The following is a 19,581-nucleotide window of genomic DNA, read 5'->3' as shown; positions in this document are numbered from 1 at the left end:
CTAACAGTTGTGATTTTTATCTAATACTTTCAACTCCCTCCTCTGGACATCAGATAATATTGCCTCCCAGAGATGAAGAAGGGGTTCATCAACCTCCTCATTATGAAAATGAAAGATCTATGCTTAATTACTTCTTATCACTGAGGGAATAAGAAGCTGAGCTGAGTTAGAGCATCACTAGAGGCCTCTTCACAGCCTTGGTCTTCTTTCATCCTAACAGTAAAATGAAAGTGGAAGAAACTATCATTTCCAAAGTTTCTAATGTTACAGATAGAAACAAATTAGGACTCAGTTGAAAAGGAATTTTAGAACCAGGCAAGATATAGGTTTGAATTCTAGTTATGCCTCCATGTGTCTAGGTGACCTTGGGCGAGTCAGTTGACTTCCCCAAACCTCAGCCTTCCCCTGGCAAATAGGGATTACGTAAGACACTGACAAGGTTCATTGTGATGATTAGAAGACAAGTATGTAGAGCAACTGGTACAGAAGAGGGCTCAAAAAAAAAAAAAAAAAAAAAAAAAACAGAACGACAGGGGGACTCCCCTGGTGCTCCAAAGGTTAAGACTCCACACTTCCGCTGCGAGGGGCACAAGTTCGATACCTGGTCAGGGAACTAAGATCCTGCGTGATGCTGCAAGGTGCGCGCATAAATACATAAATAAGTGAACAACAGAACCATTAACGACTGTCACAGTGAATATTTACAGTGCCACACTGAATTGTGTTTCCATACATCTCATTCAGTCATCCCGGAGCCCTGTGCAGAGGGCTGCTCTCGTCCTCATTTTGTAGATAAGAAGCCTGAGGCTCAGAGGAGTTCAATCACTCACATAAGTTCTCCTGGTTAGTAAGTGACAGAACTAAGATTTGGGCCCAGGCAATGGGACTCTGGGTATTCAACTGAAGCTCAGAGAGGTTCTGACACTTGATGAAGATCACACAGCCAACCCATGAGAGGAAAAAAGGGTCTGGATGCTTGATTTTCTCACTTTAGCTCACCAGTTGTGCCCTTTTCTATTGTACAGATGAAGACTGGGACTGAACTTGCCTGAAACTAACTTGGGACAGATACCAAAAAAAAGCACTAAATAATAAATGATCTGGCATGCTGGCCAGGACGCACCCCAGAGCACAGGGAGGGGGAATTGAACCCTTTCCTGGGTATCATGTGGGAAACAAGCTTATCGTTTACTTATTCACAGGCTTTGATGATAGTCACACCTGCACACCTCCGCAGGGCCGAGGCGGCACAGCACCCAGGCAAAGAAGATGTGCGAGTCAGCATTTGGACTTAAAGGAGGCTGAAAGAGCGGGGAAACGGTAAACTCCAGGTCCAGGGTAAACTGTGTGACAGGTGTGTGAGGTCCCCTTGGAGGGTGAGAGAGAGACTCACCTGAGGGGCCAGGCTGGGGCAGGAAAGCTGCGGCCGAAGTCGTCGGAGCCTTGATGGGCATGGTGGCAGTGCCACCCCTCGCTGCCCCTCTCCCTGTGGGCGCTGCCAGCTGCCTTCCAGAGGCACTGGTAGCTTGGGACTGCAGTCCCAGCCAGGACTGGCTGGTGTGTCGGCCTTCCTTATCGGGATGTTCAGACACTCCTGAAACACCCAGACAGGGGATCAGGGTGTGTGGAATGCGTCCCATCTTGGGTTTATTTTAGATTAAGGGTCCCCAACCCCTGGGCCACCGACCAGGTACTTCCCGTCAAATCAGTGATGGCATTAGATTAGAAATATTGTGCACAAACATATAATGAGCTGGAATCATCCTGAAACCACCCCACACCCCTCTAACCCACCTTATCCTCCCCCGCGCAACCCACTCTCCCCCCCCACCCCCAACCCCTTGGTCATTGGAATAATTGTCTTCAACCAAACCAGTCCCTGATGCCAAAAAGCTTGGGGACTGCTGTTTTAGATGGTACACCGGTCAGAAAGAAAGCGTGTGTGCACAGGCACACACACACACACACACTCACCTGAAAGCCATTCTCTTTCCAGTTCTCTTTCAACACATCTGATTATTCCAGGACAAAGGCTCCTTTTGCTGCCAGAAGCCCTTTAACACCTCTCTATCCTTGCTTGTCTTGTCTTGTTTTTAACAAAGAGAGAGAGAGAGAAGGCCTCGGGCTCAGAATTCTGAGCGTGGGATGATATCTAATGAGAATGTAAGAACAAGTTTTTTCATTTTATTTTGTTTACCTTATTTACAACAAGTGATATTGGTTTTCAGTTTTTTCAGTACTGATAAAATGTTTCCTTTCAACAGACATGGTTAAAAGCAGGTACTCTGGAACCCAGACTATAGGTTCAAATCCCAGCATTGCCACTTCTGACCTGTGTGACCTTGGGCAGGACACACAACTTCTCTGTGCCTCGATTCCCTCATCTGGAAAAGGAAATTAATAATGACATCTCCCATGGGACTTCCCTGGTGGTCTAGTGGTTGAGACTTCACCTTCCAATGCAGGGGGTGAGGGTCGGATCCCTGGTGGGGGAGCTAAGATTCCACGTCTTGTGGCCAAAAAAAAGCAAAACATAAGACAGAAACAACATTGTCACAAATTCAATAAACACTTAAAAATGGTCCATATGAAAAATTAAAAAAAAATAGTATCTCCCTCTTGGATTATTGTAAGGATTATATTAGTTAAAATATGCGAAGGGCATAGATGTGTGCCTGACATCTGGTATATACTGTGTGTGTGTGTTAGTCACTCAGTCATGTCCAACTCTTTGCAACCCCATGGACTGTAGCCTGCCAGGCTCCTCTGTCCATGTAATTCTCCAGGCAACAATACTGGAGTAGGTGGCCAGTATAAATGTTTGTTATTATTAGCTTATATGTGGGGGAGGACCTGAGGCTTAATGAACACTTCTTTGGAAATCCCACCATTTTCCACCTGAGGAAGTGAAGCCTTGGAAAAGATGATTAAGCAGCTGAGCAAGGATCTGGGTTGGTCTCTGGATTCCTAATCCATTTACCAGCCATCTCAATCTTCAATAATTAATATCACCTTGCAGCCTCAGCTTATTCATGGGCAGAGTGGAACTAGTACTATCTCACTGGATGTTGGGATGCTGTGTGTAAAGGTGGTTCAGAAAATGAGTTGCTATGATATCTCCTTGAGAGTCCCTTGGACTGCAAGGAGATCAAACCAGTCAACCTTAAAGGAAATCAGTCCTGAATATTCACTGGAAGGACTGATGCTGAAGCTGAAGCTCCAATACTTTGGTCACCTGATGAGAAGAACTGATTCATTGGAAAAGACCCTGATGCTGGGAAAGGTTGAAGGCAGGACAACAAAGGACGACAAAGGAACAACAAACGATGAGATGGTTGGATGGCATCACCGACTCGATGCACATGAGTTTGAGCAAGCTCTGGGAGTTGGTGATGGACAGGGAGGCCTGGCGTCCTGCAGACCATGGGGTCGCAAAGAGTCAGACATGACTGAGCAACTGAACTGATGATGTCTCCTGTGCATTCTCAACAGAGATAAGAGCCCCCCCCCCCCAAAAAAAAAGAGGGTAGAAATTGGTTCAGGGGTGGGGATCTTTTAAATATTGATATTCTGGAGTGGGTAGCCATTCCTTTCTCCAGGGGATGTTCCTGATCCAGGGATCAAACCCACGTCTCCTGCATTGCAGGTGTATTCTTTTCCATCTGAGCCACCGGGGCAGCCCTATATAAAGCACAGATATATAGGTGCCTACGAAGGTCCACATAGTCAAAGCTATGGCGTTTCCAGTAGTCACGTACAGATATGAGGGCTGGACAATAAAAAAGGCTGAGTGCCAAAGAATTGATGCCTTGAACTGTGGTGCTGGAGAAGATTCTTGAGAGTCCCTTGGACAGCAAGGAGATCTAGCCAGTTGGTCCTAAAGGAAATCAACCCTGAATATTCATTGGAAGGACTGATGTTGAAGCTGAAACTGCAATGCTTTGGCCATGATAAGAAGAATTGACTCATTGGAAAAGACCCTGATGCTGGGAAGGATTGAAGGCAGGAGGAGAAGGGGTCGACAGAGGATGAGATGGTTGGATGGCATCACCGACTCAATGGACATGAGTTTGAGCAAGCTCTGGGAGTTGGTGATGGACAGGAAGGCCTGACATGCTGCAGTCCATGGGTTCACAAAGAGTTGGACACGACTGAGCAACTGAACAACAAATACAGCATATCTATGTTATCAAAAGTGCATGAAATACGGTCATTAGGAAACAGAATGTCTAAAAAAGGCTGGGGGAGCAATAGTGAAAAGAAGTTGAGAAATACTGCCCTTAACCAGCAACTCGGGTTGCTACTCATAAGTGGGTTGTGAAATAGGCTTAATGGGCCATGATAAGCATTTTGGGAGATAAAAAATGATAAAAAGGGAAAATGATACAATACAGTGTGCCCTGCACATAATCAGAATCTGAAAGTATTGTGAGAAAGTTTGGCATGTGTGTGCATGTGCTGAGTCATGAAATGTGTCTCTCTGTAAAAAAATGGTGAAAGTCATTGCTCTAAACCACGGTTTTTCTTTTTCTCCCCTCCTTACTTATCTCTCTCAGGCCAGCCCATGCAGCCTTGGACTGTTTAACTCTGAACAGGAAGAACCTGATAAGGAAAGAAACGTGGAAGAGAATGCCCAGATTCCAGTGAAACTAGGGCCTGACCTTTACCAGCTCATGGACTCTCCCCTTCCGCAGTCTCTATTCCGGGGTAAGCCCATGGCTGCAGAGGGCAACGACTGGCCCTCTGCACCAGAGGGGAAAATGGCTTCCTCTTCACTGCCTCCCCTAATATTCCTCCCTCTGCCTCCCTTGTCTCCTTTCCTCTCTGCTCCCACCTTGGAGGGCAGCAGTCCTGTTGACCAGGGTCTGAGTCCCAGCGCTGCCATTTACTGTGCAATCCCAGAACAAGTCATCTAACTTCTCCGAGCCTCAACTGGACAGCTATAAAATGGGGGACATTTTTCAAAAGACTGCAGTGATGCTTAAATGGGATAAAGTATATTAGTATTTTAGTGCCTTGTGTTCAGTGAGTGCCCATGTAGCTAACAGGCTCTGAACCAAGGTTATCCATGTTATCTCTATTTAATCCTTGAAATGAGCTTATACAGGAACAGGGAAGGTGACAGGGCAGACTTGCTTCAGGCTATCTGGTTTCAAACCTCAGTTCTGTATCTTTCACATAGTTCTTTCTTTGTGACTGCAGTGTGTCCTTTTTAAAAAGGTGCTTTCCTCATAACCCCACATAATGATTTCAGTTTACATTATTACATTAGCCAGCTGGGAAATATAGTTTTTTAATTAAGCACACTTCAGTCTCCAGCTAAATAAGATGTTAAAAATGGATACCGGTTAGGCAACCAGAGTCTCATTTTCAACAGTTTTATCTCACTCTTGATTTAACCTTTAATTTTCAAAGGCCCATCCAGAGGAGGAAATATGGAGTAAACAAGTAAGAACTGTTAGCAGAGATAAGCTCTGAAAATGTGGATGACATGTCTAAATTTTGTTCAGTGCTGTTTTGTTCCTTTTTTCTCTTAACGTTTCAGTTTCTTTAGGAAAATGAGTTTATGAGTTTTCTATATCCATTTAACATGAGAGACCAATACATTCAGAAAATATGGTTGGAAAAAACCATATTGCATAACCTTGGAAAAGGTACCAGTTCTCTCCATGCCTCTGTTTCCTCACCTGTAAAATGGGTACAATAATCCTCCCCATCTGAAACGTTGTTTTGAAAAAATGACTTAATATTGCTAAACACTCAGATCAGTGTCTGTATAAGTAGCATTTAATGAGCTGGCATTATTATCCTAACTTCACAGATGAAAGAATTGAGGCCCACGGAGATTAGCCAACCACCACTCAGGGAATGGAAGAGCCTAAATTTGTTTAACGTTTTAAAAATTCTAGGAATTTCCCTGGCAGTCCAGTGGTTAAGACTCCGTTCTTCCATTGCAAGGGGTAAGGGTTCCATCCCTAGTGGGAAACCAAGATTCCACATGTCTCTGGGCACCATTAAAAAAAAAAAAATCCAGTTGACCTTAAAATGCACATAGGAGGTTTATGTGTAAATGCCCACGATCTATATAAGGGCATTCCCAACCCCTCAGAAGGCTCCCTGAAGTCTCCTCTCAGTACATCCCACTAAGTTAAACGCTTGGTGTTCAGATTTTTCATGGAAGTTATTTTGCCCGTTTGCAACTTCGTCCAAATGGAGCCATACGGTATGTTTCTTTTATTATCCATTATCCGTGGACTCTGAATTTGAAATTCAGATGCTCGCACCCTAGGACCTGCCGTCTTAACTGTTATCCTATACCGCCTGTTAAAGCACTGACTGCTTGGGCAGCTCTCATTTCCCCCACCTCCTCTTCCTGTCCCCTCGTTCAGCTCTACCCTTGAATCCTAGTTGTCCTTCAAACCATCAACGAATTCTAATTGATCTGTTCTGTGTTAGATGGTTTCGCCCCCTCTGCCCCGCCCCCAAGCAGGCCCCTCTGCCATGAAGCATACGATACGGCACATGTGTCAAGAAGTGGGCCAATAGGAAGATGGCATTTTCCAAACCGTCCACCAGTCCACCAATAGGAAGGTGATGTTCCCGCCCCCTCCAACTGCCTCTGTAGAACTGCCTCCACCTCCTGCCCTTGCAGTTTGACGCCTTCCTTGTATCCTGAAAGGGTCCCCTCAAAGCTGCTTAAGGGGTGCAGGATGGCAGGCCCTTACTCTCTTCATCCTTTCTGGGCCTTTCCCACCCCTCCTTTCCCTGGAGTGGATGGGAGAAGAGGCTTTTCCAGACAAAAATAACATATATGTAAATGTTTTCAAAGGTTTTCCTATTGTTTGTTTGCTTTTTAAATGGGATAATACTTAGAGTTTTCCTTTTAAAAGAACTATTTTTTTTTCTAATTTCGGTTATCTTTACAGTCTAAACACCTGCCCCCTCGTTTTTTTCCGATTTCTGAGTGCAGATGAAAGTCACCAGCCTCCCTCTCTAGCCTCCACCTTGCCCTTCCCAGGTGAGGACCTAGGAGAGGGGAGAGGAGACACAAAGAGGTTAGGGTGGGAGGATAGAGCTTGGATGGGGTGAATTAAGAAATCGCAGGCACGTACTTAGAATTGAAAGAGAAAGAAGGAATTTTAAGGTGTGAGATGGGCTGGGAGGTATAGACCAGCTTCTTTGATTACAAAGAACATAAATTAATGGAACTGGATTGATAAGACAAAATTAGGATGTCCAGTTGCTCAAGGATAAGGCATATTTAAAGTGCAATAAGGATCTCAGATCAGGAAAGAGCTATGCCTGATGGATTTTGATGGTTACAGAAAAATGCATCCTATAGGCCACTGAGTTATAGGGATTGGCGGGGACGTGGTCTGTGAGTCTGAGGGACAATGTGCTAAGGTGTTCTCCCAGCCATCTTACCTTCTCTACCCCAGACAGGCATGCCTCTGCTCTTTGTCCTGGGCTGTATCTTCTTCCCGCTGAGCTTTGCTGTCCTCTGCTGGGGTCTGCAGAACCATTCCAACCTGCGGATGGAGAAACAAGAGGCTGTTTTGGTGGCATCCAAGTAAGAGGACAGGGCAAGGACATCCTTCCTGGGGCCAGGGCTGGGGAAGCTGGTCTCCTACTTCCAGGAAGAGTTAGTGATGAGAGCAGAAGCAGACTGTGTGTGTATGTGAGGGTGGCTGGGTGGGGGTATAGAATCGAAAGACACTCTCTATGGGATTTCTGGTTTCCCAGGTGGTTCAGTGGTAAAGAATCCGCCTGCCAATTCAGGAGATGCAGGAGACTCGGGTTCCAACCTCAGGTCAGGAAATCTCCTGGAGAAGGGAATGGCATCCCACTCCAGTATTCTTGCTAGGATAATCCCATGGACAGAGGAGCCTGGTGGGCTACGGTCCATGGGGTCACAAAGGAGTCTGACACAACTTATCCACTAAATAGCAACAACAATGGGATCTCTTGCAAGCCACTTAACCTCTCTGAACTTCAGAGTCCCCATTAGTAAATGGATTTAACAAGAATACTCACCTTCCATTCTTCATGGAATGTTGTGCAAGGGTAAGGTGAATTCACATCTATAGAATAGGGCCAGGGAATTCCCTGGCAATCCAGTGATTAGGCTTCAGTGCTCTCATTGCCAGGGGCCTGGGTTCCATCCCCAGTCAGGGAACTGAGATCTCATAAGCTGAGCCACCTGGGAAGCCCTGCATGGCCAAAATAAAAAAAAAATAAAAATAGTTGTTGCAAACTCCTTCAAGTGACACAAGAGATATAGGCTCTGTGCGGACTGCCTGAGCCAGAGGACTACGTTTATCCCAATGGGGGCAGCAACTGCTCGGCTCCAGCCAAGCATCATGTAATTAAAGTGTGGCCCCAGTGTTGTCTGATCTTCTCATTTTTTCTTAAAAGTTGAACTTTTTATTATTATTCCTGGGTCAGAAAGATCCCCTGGAGGAGGGCATAGCAACTTACTCCAGTATTCTTCTCTGGAGAATCCCATGGACAGAGATGCCTGGCAGGCTACAGTCCATGGGGTCCAAACAGCTGGACATGATTGAAGTGATCTAGCACGCATGCGCACTGCAAATTTGTGGTCTATTTGACAAAGATTAGTAAAACACTGGTGAACTATCCCCAAACCTTAGGGAGGAGGAGGAGCTGGCAGAAGGCAGAACTTATAATACCTAGGTGTCTGAAAGACCAAAAAAAGGAAAAAAAAATCCCTACCTGTTTTAATCTCTGCTATCCAAAGTGAAGCCACAGCCCCTTCACCAGGTCAGTGGTCCTCAACCCAGTAGTCAGGGTGGCTTGCTGTCACCTGTCCTCGCCCCAACGCAGCACCATCCTGAAGCTTTGCCCATCTTTGGCTTTGGCCCTATGCAAACATGGGTTTGAAAGCCAGCTTTGCCAGTTCTCATAGCTGTTTATCTTGGGCAACTTTTTTGTCGTCTTCCTTTTTTTTTCTTAATTGTCTAAACCTCAGTTTCTTGTTTGTAATATAGACAAAGATGCTATAATCTGGGACGGTTAAATAAGAATAAACAGAAACCACTTCACCCCGTGCCCAGTACATAGTAAACACTCAGGAAGTTGGGTCCCTTTTTCCTTTAAGTGAAGCCCTGAAGCCAGGAAGCTAGGTCCACTGTTGCCTCTTAACTTCTTAGCTTCTGCTGCCTAAGGCCAGAGACTTCTCAGGGTCTGTTTCCACAGCAAGCCACTAGAGGGCAGCACAAAATAGCAAATCCCAGTCCTTTGGTTAGGCTTTGGACAGAGAGAGGCAAATCGTACAGTTGCTATGGAAGCATATCTTAGGGCAGACTTGGAAACCAAAGTATGGTTTTGGTAGCAGGACCCCACGTCATGCAGAAGTCTACGGGGAGGTTGAGTTCAGGATGAGAAGGCCGAATTCTAGGGAGGCGGCATGAAAGTGTGAGAAGCTGCTCAGAGGCCAGTGTAGTTCTGGCTGAGTCTCTGAACTGCAGCGAGATCGTGGCCAAGGCACTGGGCCTCAATTTCCTTGCAGTGGACTGAGGGGCTCAAATCAGGGGCCTTTCCCCCATGGAAACTGGGCTGTGAAGTTGCAGAGGAAGGGGAGCTGGGACCATCATAAACCTGACGAGGAAGAGAGTGACCAGGGCCTTGAGGAAGCCAGGCAGCCTGAAGGACACAGGCAGGGGCATCCTCGGGCTTGAAGTGAGTTTTCGGAGACACTGTGCTTCCTCTTCAAAGCCTGCCAGCCAGTATGAGAGGGCTCCTGTCTTCTTAGCTACCTGGTCTTAGGGAGAGTCACTGAAAGCCTTGGGACTATTGCTTGACCTGCAAAAAGGAGATACATGCAGTTACCTCAATGCTGTTACAGTAGTTAGAGGTGGTCACGGGACAGTCTCGCAGTGGAGTTGGGACCCAGAGGCACCTCATGTTAAAGTATGTGTTGCTTTGTTTTTAGTCACTAAGTCATGTCTAACTCTGAGACCCCATGGACGGTAGCCCCACCAAGCTCCTCCATCCATGGGGATTCTCCAGGCAAGAATACTGGAGTGGGTTGTCATTTCCTCCTCCAGGGGATCTTCCCAACCCAGGGATCGAATCAGCATCTCCTGCATTGGCAAGCATGTTCTTTACCATCTGAGCCATCAGGGTCTTATACCTCAGAGTTTTGGAGGTCTCTGAATCTGATACTGTGTTAAGGTGTATTTTTATTCCCATCCATTCCCTAAACTCAACTTTCTGAGACAGCGAGCTGCACTAACTTCTGGTCCCTTCCCAGGGAATCCTCTTACTCTCTGTGGGAATGGGTGCCCCTAAGCTGGGACCCCAAGGCAGCTGAGGAATAAGTATTGAGAGGCCTTGGCGGAGGAGGAGATGGCAGGCATTTGCAAACTGCTGGTGGGAAACGGGCTCAGGCCCATCTGGGGGCCCAGGGCCGCCCTCCCAGCTGGCCAAGGAGCCCCAGAGGAGAGCAGTCCCGCCCTTGGCCCTTGTCCTCAGCAGCCCCCTGTGCCTGCCGCAGCGGCTGTCTCTTTAAGGGCCTCCCCCTCCCTCTTTCTCTGCTCCCCCCATCTCTGTCGCAGCCACTGCTGTGGCTCAGAGCTGCATGGGGAGACGCCGCTGCAGGTCCGGTTTCTGGGTGTCTGGTCGGTGCCATCAACTCCCTCCTCCTCCCCCCGCCCTCCCCAAGCTGGTGATTTCCCCTCCCCCCGCCCCCTCCCCGCCGAGGGGGCAGGGGGCTGGGCCCGACCTCTCCATAATGCCCCGGGGCTGCCTCTGGGCCGGGCCGCGGGCACTCTGGTGGCAGCGAGAGGCGGGAGAGCGGTGCTGACCGCTGACCGCCTGCCCGGCCGCTCCTCGGTCTCCCTCCCCTCCCTCCCTCCCTCCCTCCCTCCCTCCCTCCCCTCCCCTTCAGAGCTGGCACCACAGTCCCACCCCCACCCCCACCCCGCCCCCTCGGGCCCTCCCAGCCTCTCCACGTAAGCCCCCCCCCACCTGCCTCTCTCCCTCCCCTCCCCCATCCGCAGCCTCCTCGTCCTGTCCCCTCTCCCTCTGTCCTCTCACCCAGTCCTCTCCTCGGCTTGCTCCCAACCCTCTGGCTGGCTCTCTCTGGCTCCCTTGCTCGGATCCTCCCTTTCCCCCAGTCTCTCCCATCTGCCCAGTCTCCATCTAACTCCCTTTCTCTGATCCTGGGCGGGTAGGGCTCTCCAGTCCCATCCCCTCCCCACCCTGTCTGTCCCCTTTGTGCCCCTTTCTCTTCTTCTCTCTCCTTCCCCGGCCTGGCGTCCCTTCTCCACCCCCGTAACTCCCTTCAGCTCGGCCTCCCAGCCCTTTCCCGGCTGCTTCCGGGCTTCCTGCCGGAGGCCTGAGCCACCATGCTGACCCCCATGGTGGCCGGGGGGGTGGTGTTCCCCGGACTCTTCCTCCTCTCCAAGAACACGCTCCAGCGGCTGCCCCAGCTGCGCTGGGAGGAGGCCGACGCGGTCATTGTCTCAGCCAGGTAAACTGCCTGCCTTCCCTCCGCCCCCTCCCCTTCCCAGGCTGCATGGGGATGGAAGGGACCCTTGGCCAGATAGGGACCAGGGCCTCCTGAAGTGGTCGGTGGGCTCTGCCTCCAGCTTCCTTCTCTCTGCACTGCCTTACTCACTGTCCCAGGAGACCTCATCCAAACCCAGCCATCTGGTCTACTAGGATTCAGTCTGCTCTGCTTCCCTTTCCCATTCAGCCTCCTACCCTCCAAAACAGGGCTGGCATGTGACCAAAACATTCCTATAGGATACTAGGGAACACAGGAAGGGGCCATGTATCATTGGGGAGGGGGGTTGCTGTGTCTGGGGGAATGAGGGACAGATAAGTGAACGGTGGAACTCTGCACAGTCCTGGAATGCGGGCCAGAGTTGGGGAGGGGAGTATGGTGGCTGGCAAGCAGAGAGCGGGAAAGTAGCTGGGAGGCGAATCAGGGGCAACCGAGGGGCCAGGGATGACCCACAATGACTAGGCAGCTGAGAGGTGTAAGAACAGGCCCAGGGCTTCCCCTCACCATCCTGTGCTGTCACCCCCCGACCCCTGTCCCTTCCCTGGAAGGGACCTTGTTATCTGCCACTGGTTCTCGGCATTGTCTCACCTCACGATGACCTCCCGGGTGTCCTCCTGAGAGGAAGGCGACTCCGTAGCAATCCTGGAGGCTGAAGTGGTGGGGCTGAGTCCCAGGCGAGGCAGCCTGGGGAAAAGATGGGCAGGGAGCACCCGAGAAGCACAGAAGCTGGACAGTAAAGAGGAGGAACCAAGGGGCGCATCTCCCTCCTTTACAGCTACTTCCTCTTCCTCCTAGGCTAGTGTCCTCTGTCCAAGCTGTAATGGCCTCCACTGCTGGCTATATCGTCTCCACCTCCTGCAAGCACATCATAGATGACCAGTAAGTGCCATGAGACCACCGCTCCCCCCCATTCCAGCAGACTGTGTGCATGTGACCCTTGAGTGGGGTACAGATCATCCGGGGGACTCCCTCAGTGAACTCCAAGCCCTTAACTTGGGCTTGAGCAAGTTAACTACAATAGCTGCAACTCAACACCCCGAGACAAATTTATCCACATCCTGTCCTTAAAGGTCAACACCAGGAGGAGAAACGGGGAGCAAAAAGGATTCTCAAGGCAGCTCCTAGGTTTCCCAGCCTCTTGGATCATAGTAGGTTCTGAGTGTCATTTCCTCCCCGCCCTCCTCCCACTATTTCACCCCCTCAGACCCCATTTCCAACCAGTACCCAACTGGGGTGCTTCCCTACTCGTTCGTGCCAGGCTCACCCCTCATCTCCTCCCAGAATCCAGGTGTCCAGTGCCAGCTCTGTGCGTGAGAGGGACAGATGACACAAAACAAGGCCACCAATGGTTAGACAGTGGGGTGGGGAGTGAAGGGTGAAGAGGCCAAATTTTGGCACTCGGAGCCGATGCAGTGCCTGGTGCTTGCCAAAAGAGCCCAGGCCGGAGACGTGGGGCAGGAGGAGGGAGGAAAGGGGCCCTGTCCGTGGTGCTGACGGGCCAGCTCAAGGTGGACCCAGGCTGTCATTGCTGCGAGTTGCCTGGGAGGGTGCTGATGATGCCCCATCCTTAACTTCTGATCCTGTTCCTCCTCTCTGGTGGCTGCTGAGCCCTGGGGACATGGTCTGGATGACCTGACCTAGAGGTGTCTCCTCTTTCCCTTGAATTCCTTCATCTGCGGAGTGAGGTCCACCCCTATCTGGAGGGGCTGCTGCGAGGAGGAACTGACTTTGTGTCAGAAGCCTACAGCAGTCCTGGCCATACAGAGTGGATGCTAAACTTCTTCAGACCCCGCCCCGGGGACTTGGCTTCCTCCTGCCCTTTTACCCCATTTCCCCTCCTGAGTCCAAGAGGAGCCTGGATCCTCCCCCACCCCCACATTCCCTTCTCTCACCTTCTCACAGAGGTCACCTTCCAGCTCTTACATGTTCTCCTCCCCATCCCCCTAGTCCGTTCTTGTCCCTCCCCACTTAATCCTCAGGTAGGTGGGAGGATCAGGGTTAATCCAGGGGCAACAGCTGTTCCTACCTCTGAGCACCTAATTGCTGAAGAGGGTGGGGATGGGTTTAACCCTTCACACCCGAGCCCAGGGTCTGGACCCCCATAAGCCAGTGGTGTCACCGTGTCTGCTGTGGCTGACTCCCTAGGCCACTCTCTGCTCTAACTTCTCTCAGGCCAGTTAGACCCCTTTCCACCTTCCTGCCCTTTGTCTCTAACCTGGGCTGCCACTTCCTCTCCTCTCTCTCTCCCTCCCTCGCTCCTGGTCACACACTCCAGCATGGCTGTCTGCTTCTTTTTTCCCCCAAAATCATCTCTTCCAGGCCAGCCTTCCCCAGGGTTCACCTTCTCCTTTCATGTCACCCCTGGTCCTTGGCTGGCCCACCCCCAGGTCTCACTCCACTTCTCCCTTCAGCAGCCCCTCTTATTCAGCCCTCATATTTGCGTGCCTTCCAGCTGACTTTGTTTTCATCTATCTGCCAAGCCTGGGGAGTACCGCTGGGTTTGCCTCTTAGACCTCCCGCCCCCACCTCGAACCTGTCACAGGACTACGGACTTCTGAGAACGTACTCCATGTGCTGACTCAAGAAGAAAAATGCAATGTTGCATATTCATGCACTTTTCATTTTTGTTTACTCTCAAAGCACATGGAACTTTCTCTGCTCTTGGCTCCTTTTGCTCAGCGTTTTCTTAATGCTTAGCTATACCTGAAAAAACAAGAGGTGGGGCCACATTCGGGCAGAACAAGCAGCACGACAGCATCACCAGTTCCCATCCCAAATCTTCTAGAGGGCAGCAGGGCTGAGAGCGAGGGCTCTGGAGCCAGACGTCTCATGTTCATCCCTTGGTCCGGTGACCCAGCCTCTCTCACCTGTAAAATGGGGTGACAGTCATACTTACTTTTCACAGGCTTTTTGTGGGAAGTAAATAAGTTTGTGCTTGTAAAAGATTTAGAGTATTGGAATAGGGCCCTCGTATAATAAGTAGTCAATTAATGTCAGTCAAGGCTTCCCTGGTGACTCAGACAGTAAAGAATCTGCCTGCAATGTAAGAGACGCAGATTTGATCCCTGGGTCGGGAAGATCCCCTGGAGGAGGAAATGGCAACCCACTCCAGTAGAATTCCATGGACAGAGGAGTCTGGCAGACTATAGTCCATTGCAAAGAGTTGCAAAGAGTTGGACACATGACTGAACCACTAACGCTTTCACTTAAATGTCAGCCAGTATGATCTCTCCCCACCATTCCTACCACTTCTGCTGTAATTTGTCCTGATCTCTGCTGTCTCTTAGAGCTGGTCTGGCCTGTTTTCTCACTCTGTCTCAGCCCTCAGATCTGTGACTGTCTTTTGGTCTGTCTTCCTTTTTCTCCTAGCACATTGCAGAGAGACAGAATATGAATGAATTAATATGAAAAATGAGTGAGAGACTTCCCTGGCAGTCCAGTGGTTAAGACTGCTTGCTTCCACTGCAGGGGGCACGGGTTTAATCCCTGGTCAGGGAACTAAGGTCCCACTTGCCACGTTGTGTGGCCAAAAAGAAAGAAAGAAAAAAATGTGTGCATTCTGAGCTCAGTCCGGGTTTGAACCCCAGCCCTATTGCTTACCAGCTGAGTGATCTTGTGATCACTTGGGCAAGTTTCTTGCCCTCCACCTTGGGATTCCATTGTGTAATTTGAGAGTCTACTTCTGTCTCAGAGTTCTTACAAGTATCACTGGAGATTTGACTCCTGTGATGCATCCAACATAGCCCCCAGCACTTGGCAGCTGCCTGTCCATCTCCTTCCCTTATTGACCCCACCCCTCTCTCTGCCCGACAGACACTGGCTGTCTTCCGCCTACACGCAGTTTGCAGTGCCCTACTTCATCTATGACATCTATGCCATGTTCCTGTGTCACTGGCACAAGCACCAGGTCAAGGGGCACGGAGGGGACGAAGGCAGCACCAGAGCCCCGGGCAGCACCTGGGCGGTGGCACGTGGTTACCTGCACAAGGAGTTCCTCATGGTGCTCCACCACGCCGTCATGGTGCTCGTGTGCTTCCCGCTGTCGGTGGTGAGTGGGGGCTGCTGGGAACTAGGGCCCTGTGTCCTGCTCATGCTGGTACTGTAGGAGCCTAGGAAGCCCTGGGTCCAGGTCCCTGCAGGATGAAGTGCACCAGGAAGGGTTTCCTGAGTTCCAGCCCAGCTCCAAACAGCAAGAGGTTAGATCATGCCCAGGTGTGATGTTTTGGAGCTGGTAGCTCAGTTGGTAAAGAATCTGCCTGCAATGCAGGAGACCTGGGTTCGATTCCTCGGTCCAGAAGATCTCCTGGAGAAGGAAATGGCAACCCACTCCAGTATTCTTGCCTAGAAAATCCCATGAACAGAGGAGCCTGGCAGGCTACAGTCCATGGGGTTGCAAGAGTCGGACACGACTTAGCAACTAAACCACCAACTACCACCACCACACACCACTGCAGGCTTCCCTGGTGGCTAAGATGGTAAAGAATCCGCCTGCAATGTGGGAGACCTGGGTTCGATCCCTGGGTTGGGAAGATCCCCTGGAGAACGGAATGGCAACCCACTCCAGTATTCTTGCGGAATGGCAACCCACTCCAGTATTCTTGCCTGGAGAATTCCATGGACAGAGAAATCTGGCAGGCTTCAGTCCATGGGGTCGAAAAGTGTTGAACATGACTGAGTGACTTTCACACACATGTACACACACCACTGCCTCTGAGACTCAGGGCTTCCCAGGTAGCACAGTGATAAAGAATCTGCCTGCCAATGCAGGAGACACAAGAGATGTGGGTTCAATCCCTGGGTTGGGCAGAGCCTCTGGAGGAGAAAATGGCAACCCACTTCAGTATTCTTGCTTGGAAAATTCCATAGACAGAGAAGACTGGTGGGCTACAGCCCATGGGGTCACAAAGAGTTGGACACAACTGAATGACTGAGCACACACACACGCTTCTGAGACTCAGTATCCTCATCTGTAGTATCATGGATATCATCTCACCTGCAGGGAGGTTGGAGGGATATGGGGGGTTAGTGCTCCCAGATTTGATACTGTTCATCTGTGCTCAGACTTTCAGAGTGAAGCATCTCCAAAAGGGACAGAGAGGAGACAGGGAAGGAGGACAGGTGCTGCCAGGAATCCAGGCTCAGGCCAGGCTGTTTCCTTCTCCTCTCAGGTGTGGCGTCAAGGGAAGGGAGACTTCTTCCTAGGCTGCTTGCTGATGGCAGAGGTCAGCACCCCCTTCGTCTGCCTTGGCAAGATTCTCATCCAGGTGAGAGGACACTGAGGGTTTACTAGCTTGAAGGGAGGACAAGGGAAGGGTTGGGCGCTTTTAGGAACCAATCTGGGATTATCCCCTGGTGGCTCAGTGATAAAGAATCCACCTGCCAATGCAGGAGACACGGGTTCGGTCCCTGGGTCGGGAAGATCCCCTGGAGGAGGAAAGTATTCTTGCCTGGAGAATTCCATGGACAGAGGAGCCTGGCGGGCAACAGTCCATGAGGTCTCAGAAGAGGGGGACACGACTTAGCAACTAAAAAACAACTGGGATTTTTTAAAGGACAGGTGGAGTCAGGTCTGGGAGGGGCTATCAGGTAGGGTATAGGTGGGCTGTCAGGGCAGAGGGGGAGGGGGAGAGGGGGCGGGTCCTGGGGCCCCTAACCTGGCCCTGTCCCAAGGAGGGAAGGCCGGGAGGTGGGCGGAGGGGGAGGTGGCCCAAGGGGCTGAGTAGGGGGCGTGGCCGGAGGCCCTGACTGCCCGCCCCGCCCCCGTGTGCCTTCCCCGCCCCTCTCCCCGCCCCTGTCTGCTCGCCCCGCCCCCATGTGCCTGCCCCTCCCCTGTCTTCCCGCCCCGCCCCTCACCCCGCCCCTGTCTGCCCGCCCCGCCCGCAGTACAAACAGCAGCACACCCTGCTGCACAAGGTGAACGGGGCCCTGATGCTGCTCAGCTTCCTTTGCTGCCGGGTGCTGCTCTTCCCCTACCTGTACTGGGCCTACGGGCGGCACGCGGGCCTGCCCCTGCTCGCCGTGCCCCTCGCCCTCCCTGTCCACGTCAACCTGGGCGCCGCGCTGCTCCTCGCCCCGCAGCTCTACTGGTTCTTCCTCATCTGCCGCGGGGCCTGCCGCCTCTTCCGGCCCCGGGGCTCCCGGCCGTCCTCTCCCTGTCAGACCCAGGACTGAGGGTGGGGCCGAGGGCGGGGGACCCTCCCCACCCCACCCCCATCCCCACCGCGTGGGAACAGGGCTCTGGGCCGCTGGGCTACGAGTGGGAGCCAGGGGCCTCTGGCCCTGACAGCCCCCCGGAAACTGACAGATGGACTCCGACGGGGTCGAGTCACGTCCCTTCAGGGGCTGGGGGCCGGGACCAGGGGAGACGGAAGGCAGGAAGAGGGGACTTCTCCCCACAGTGCCTGAGCCGAGGGGTCGACCCCCTCCTGCATACCCCTTTCTCCATCACGTCCCCTGGGCCCTGGAGAAGCGAAGAGGAAGAAGGCGCACCCCTTCTCATCCGCTTAGGGCTTTTGAGGCTGTGGGGAGCCTGACGGGACCAGGACTCAAAGAATTGTGGGGGAGGCCCTGCTGCCAAGGCCGTCCCAGCCCCCCTGCTGCAAACTCCTCTGGGAGGGAGGCAACACCCCCTCTAACGTCCCTGGTATGGTCATCTCCACAGCTTCTCTCCAAGGGAGGCCAGCCTGAGGAATCTTATTTATTTTATTTATTTATTCAAATTTGTTGGGGTGGGGGGAGGGAGGTGGCTGCTACCCCCCAGCCTTCCCAGTGCTGAGCAACCCCGGGGGGCAAGTGGGGGAGCGCCCAGCCCCTTCCCTGTTAAGCTGACATCTTGCCCCTGGGCCCTGGCATGTCCCTGGTGCTACAGACTTCTCGAGGCTTCCTCCAATCTGGGGTCGGGGGGACCCTGGGAGGTGCTTTACAGACTGCTAATAAAGACATCAGCGTGAACGCCACCAAGGCCCTGTCACCCAGTTCTTTGGGGTTGGGGAGGGATCAAGCGTCTGGGGGCAGACAGCACCATAACAGATTGACTGTGGGACAGGGCAGGCCCCCCAAGCTGAGCAGTCAGGGAGAAAGAAGCAAGGACTCTTATTCATCAGCAGGAGAGGAGAGCAGGCATGGGTGCCCAGGGCAGAATCCAGGGCTCTCCTCTGGCTTTTTAGGCCCCTTTCTCACAGCTCCTGTGGGGTGTGGAGATCAGAGGTTGGAGGTCACGCTGCCTCCCTGGGCTTTGTGTCCCTCAGCCTCTTCCCTGCAATGTTCCGGTGGGCGGTGGGTGAGGGGGTGAGGGATAGGCCTTACATGTGAGTGCAGAACTGGAAAAGCAGGAAGAAGAAGGCCACCAGCAGAGCACCGACCAGGATGTGATGGAAGAGCCTGGAGTCAGAATCTGCTCGACAGTGACAGGGAGACAGGGGACCCTGGACTTGACTCCAACCGAAGGGCCAAGGGCAGACATCCTCCAGGCTCTGGCCAGGAGGACAGCTCCTTCTCAAGCTGGGTCATACCTGAGTTAGCAAAGATGACTGGTTTCTCGCCAATGAACTGGGCCACGGCCAGGAGCCTGGCTTGGTCTGAGTCTGGGTAATCAAAGAAGTCAGGTCTGTCTAGGAAGAGCAGAGATTCTGCTCCCCGGCCCGAGGCCTTGGCACTCTCCAGACTGGGTGCTGGGGACACAGAGCGAAGTCTATGAAAGAGCCAAGCAGAGCCCTGAACCCCACCCAAGAGGCTGAGACAGACCCAGGGCCCTGCCAGGCCACACAGCCTTCGTGTAGCTGTGGAGGGCCTTGATTTTGTTCCCAGAACTTCTTAGGGGTTGGCTGAGCCCTCCAGGAGAAGGCCTATGCTGGGCAGGGAGGATGGGATAGAAGTGTGGAGGCGTGGCCTCCCAGCCTCTGGGGGCAGGGGCGGGGGTGTGGGGGTTGGTGGCGGCATTGACCCCGATCCCCAGCCTTCCTCCTCCCCACTCTTCCCAGCTTCCCACCTGATTCTAGGGGCCCCAGCCTGAGCAGCCATATCCACAGCCACACCCACGGCCCTGGCCTCAT

At 52.0% G+C, this 19,581-nt stretch overlaps 3 protein-coding genes across 5 annotated transcripts in view; 1 reads left to right on the top strand and 2 right to left on the bottom strand.

Moving 5' to 3' along the window:
- The window catches only part of LOC102403941 (keratin-associated protein 10-2), an 18,785-nt gene extending 11,271 nt beyond the window's left edge, over nt 1-7,514 (bottom strand). For both annotated transcript variants that reach the window (XM_044936246.2, XM_045164292.1), the window contains exons 1-3: nt 7,426-7,514; nt 1,975-2,086; nt 1,394-1,594 (exon numbers count right to left, since the gene is read on the bottom strand). The gene's annotated coding sequence lies outside the window, so the exon portion shown is untranslated. The remainder of the gene's footprint in view (nt 1-1,393; nt 1,595-1,974; nt 2,087-7,425) is intronic.
- TLCD3B (TLC domain containing 3B) lies at nt 6,673-18,638 on the top strand. 2 transcript variants are annotated; one of them, XM_025274882.3, is made up of 7 exons: nt 6,673-6,813; nt 6,971-7,018; nt 7,444-7,570; nt 12,326-12,409; nt 15,344-15,578; nt 16,699-16,794; nt 17,414-18,638. In XM_025274882.3, the coding sequence occupies exons 3-7, from the start codon at nt 7,446-7,448 to the stop codon at nt 17,699-17,701; spliced, it is 828 nt and encodes a 275-aa protein (XP_025130667.2). In that variant the 5' UTR covers nt 6,673-6,813; nt 6,971-7,018; nt 7,444-7,445; the 3' UTR covers nt 17,702-18,638. The 2 variants fall into 2 exon arrangements, with proteins under 2 accessions (XP_025130667.2, XP_006070550.2); XM_006070488.4 differs by lacking the exons at nt 6,673-6,813; nt 6,971-7,018; nt 7,444-7,570 and adding an exon at nt 10,947-11,494 and having other exon boundaries at nt 17,414-18,635.
- Nucleotides 18,580-19,581, bottom strand: C24H16orf92 (chromosome 24 C16orf92 homolog). The gene is made up of 4 exons (XM_006070596.4): nt 19,518-19,581; nt 19,042-19,200; nt 18,836-18,923; nt 18,580-18,714 (listed from the first exon to the last, which is right to left on the bottom strand). Exons 1-4 carry the CDS (start codon nt 19,579-19,581, stop codon nt 18,693-18,695), a joined length of 333 nt encoding a protein of 110 aa, XP_006070658.4. The 3' UTR covers nt 18,580-18,692.

This window comes from Bubalus bubalis, chromosome 24 (genome assembly GCF_019923935.1).
Source record: "Bubalus bubalis isolate 160015118507 breed Murrah chromosome 24, NDDB_SH_1, whole genome shotgun sequence".
Classification (NCBI taxonomy): Eukaryota; Metazoa; Chordata; class Mammalia; order Artiodactyla; family Bovidae; genus Bubalus; species Bubalus bubalis.
This window is presented reverse-complemented; position numbering and strand designations above follow the sequence as displayed.

Coding starts and splice junctions, on each gene's coding strand:
- TLCD3B (XM_025274882.3), top strand. CDS start 7,446: ATGCCTCTGCTCTTTGTCCTGGGCTGTATCTTCTTCCCGCTGAGCTTT. Junction 7,571..12,325: donor GCTGTTTTGGTGGCATCCAA/GTAAGAGGACAG, acceptor TCTTCCTCCTAG/GCTAGTGTCCTCTGTCCAAG. Junction 15,579..16,698: donor TGTGCTTCCCGCTGTCGGTG/GTGAGTGGGGGC, acceptor TTCTCCTCTCAG/GTGTGGCGTCAAGGGAAGGG.
- C24H16orf92 (XM_006070596.4), bottom strand. CDS start 19,581: ATGAGGCCAGGGCCGTGGGTGTGGCTGTGGATATGGCTGCTCAGGCTG. Junction 19,201..19,517: donor GCTGGGGCCCCTAGAATCAG/GTGGGAAGCTGG, acceptor CTGTGTCCCCAG/CACCCAGTCTGGAGAGTGCC. Junction 18,924..19,041: donor AGTCATCTTTGCTAACTCAG/GTATGACCCAGC, acceptor ACTGTCGAGCAG/ATTCTGACTCCAGGCTCTTC.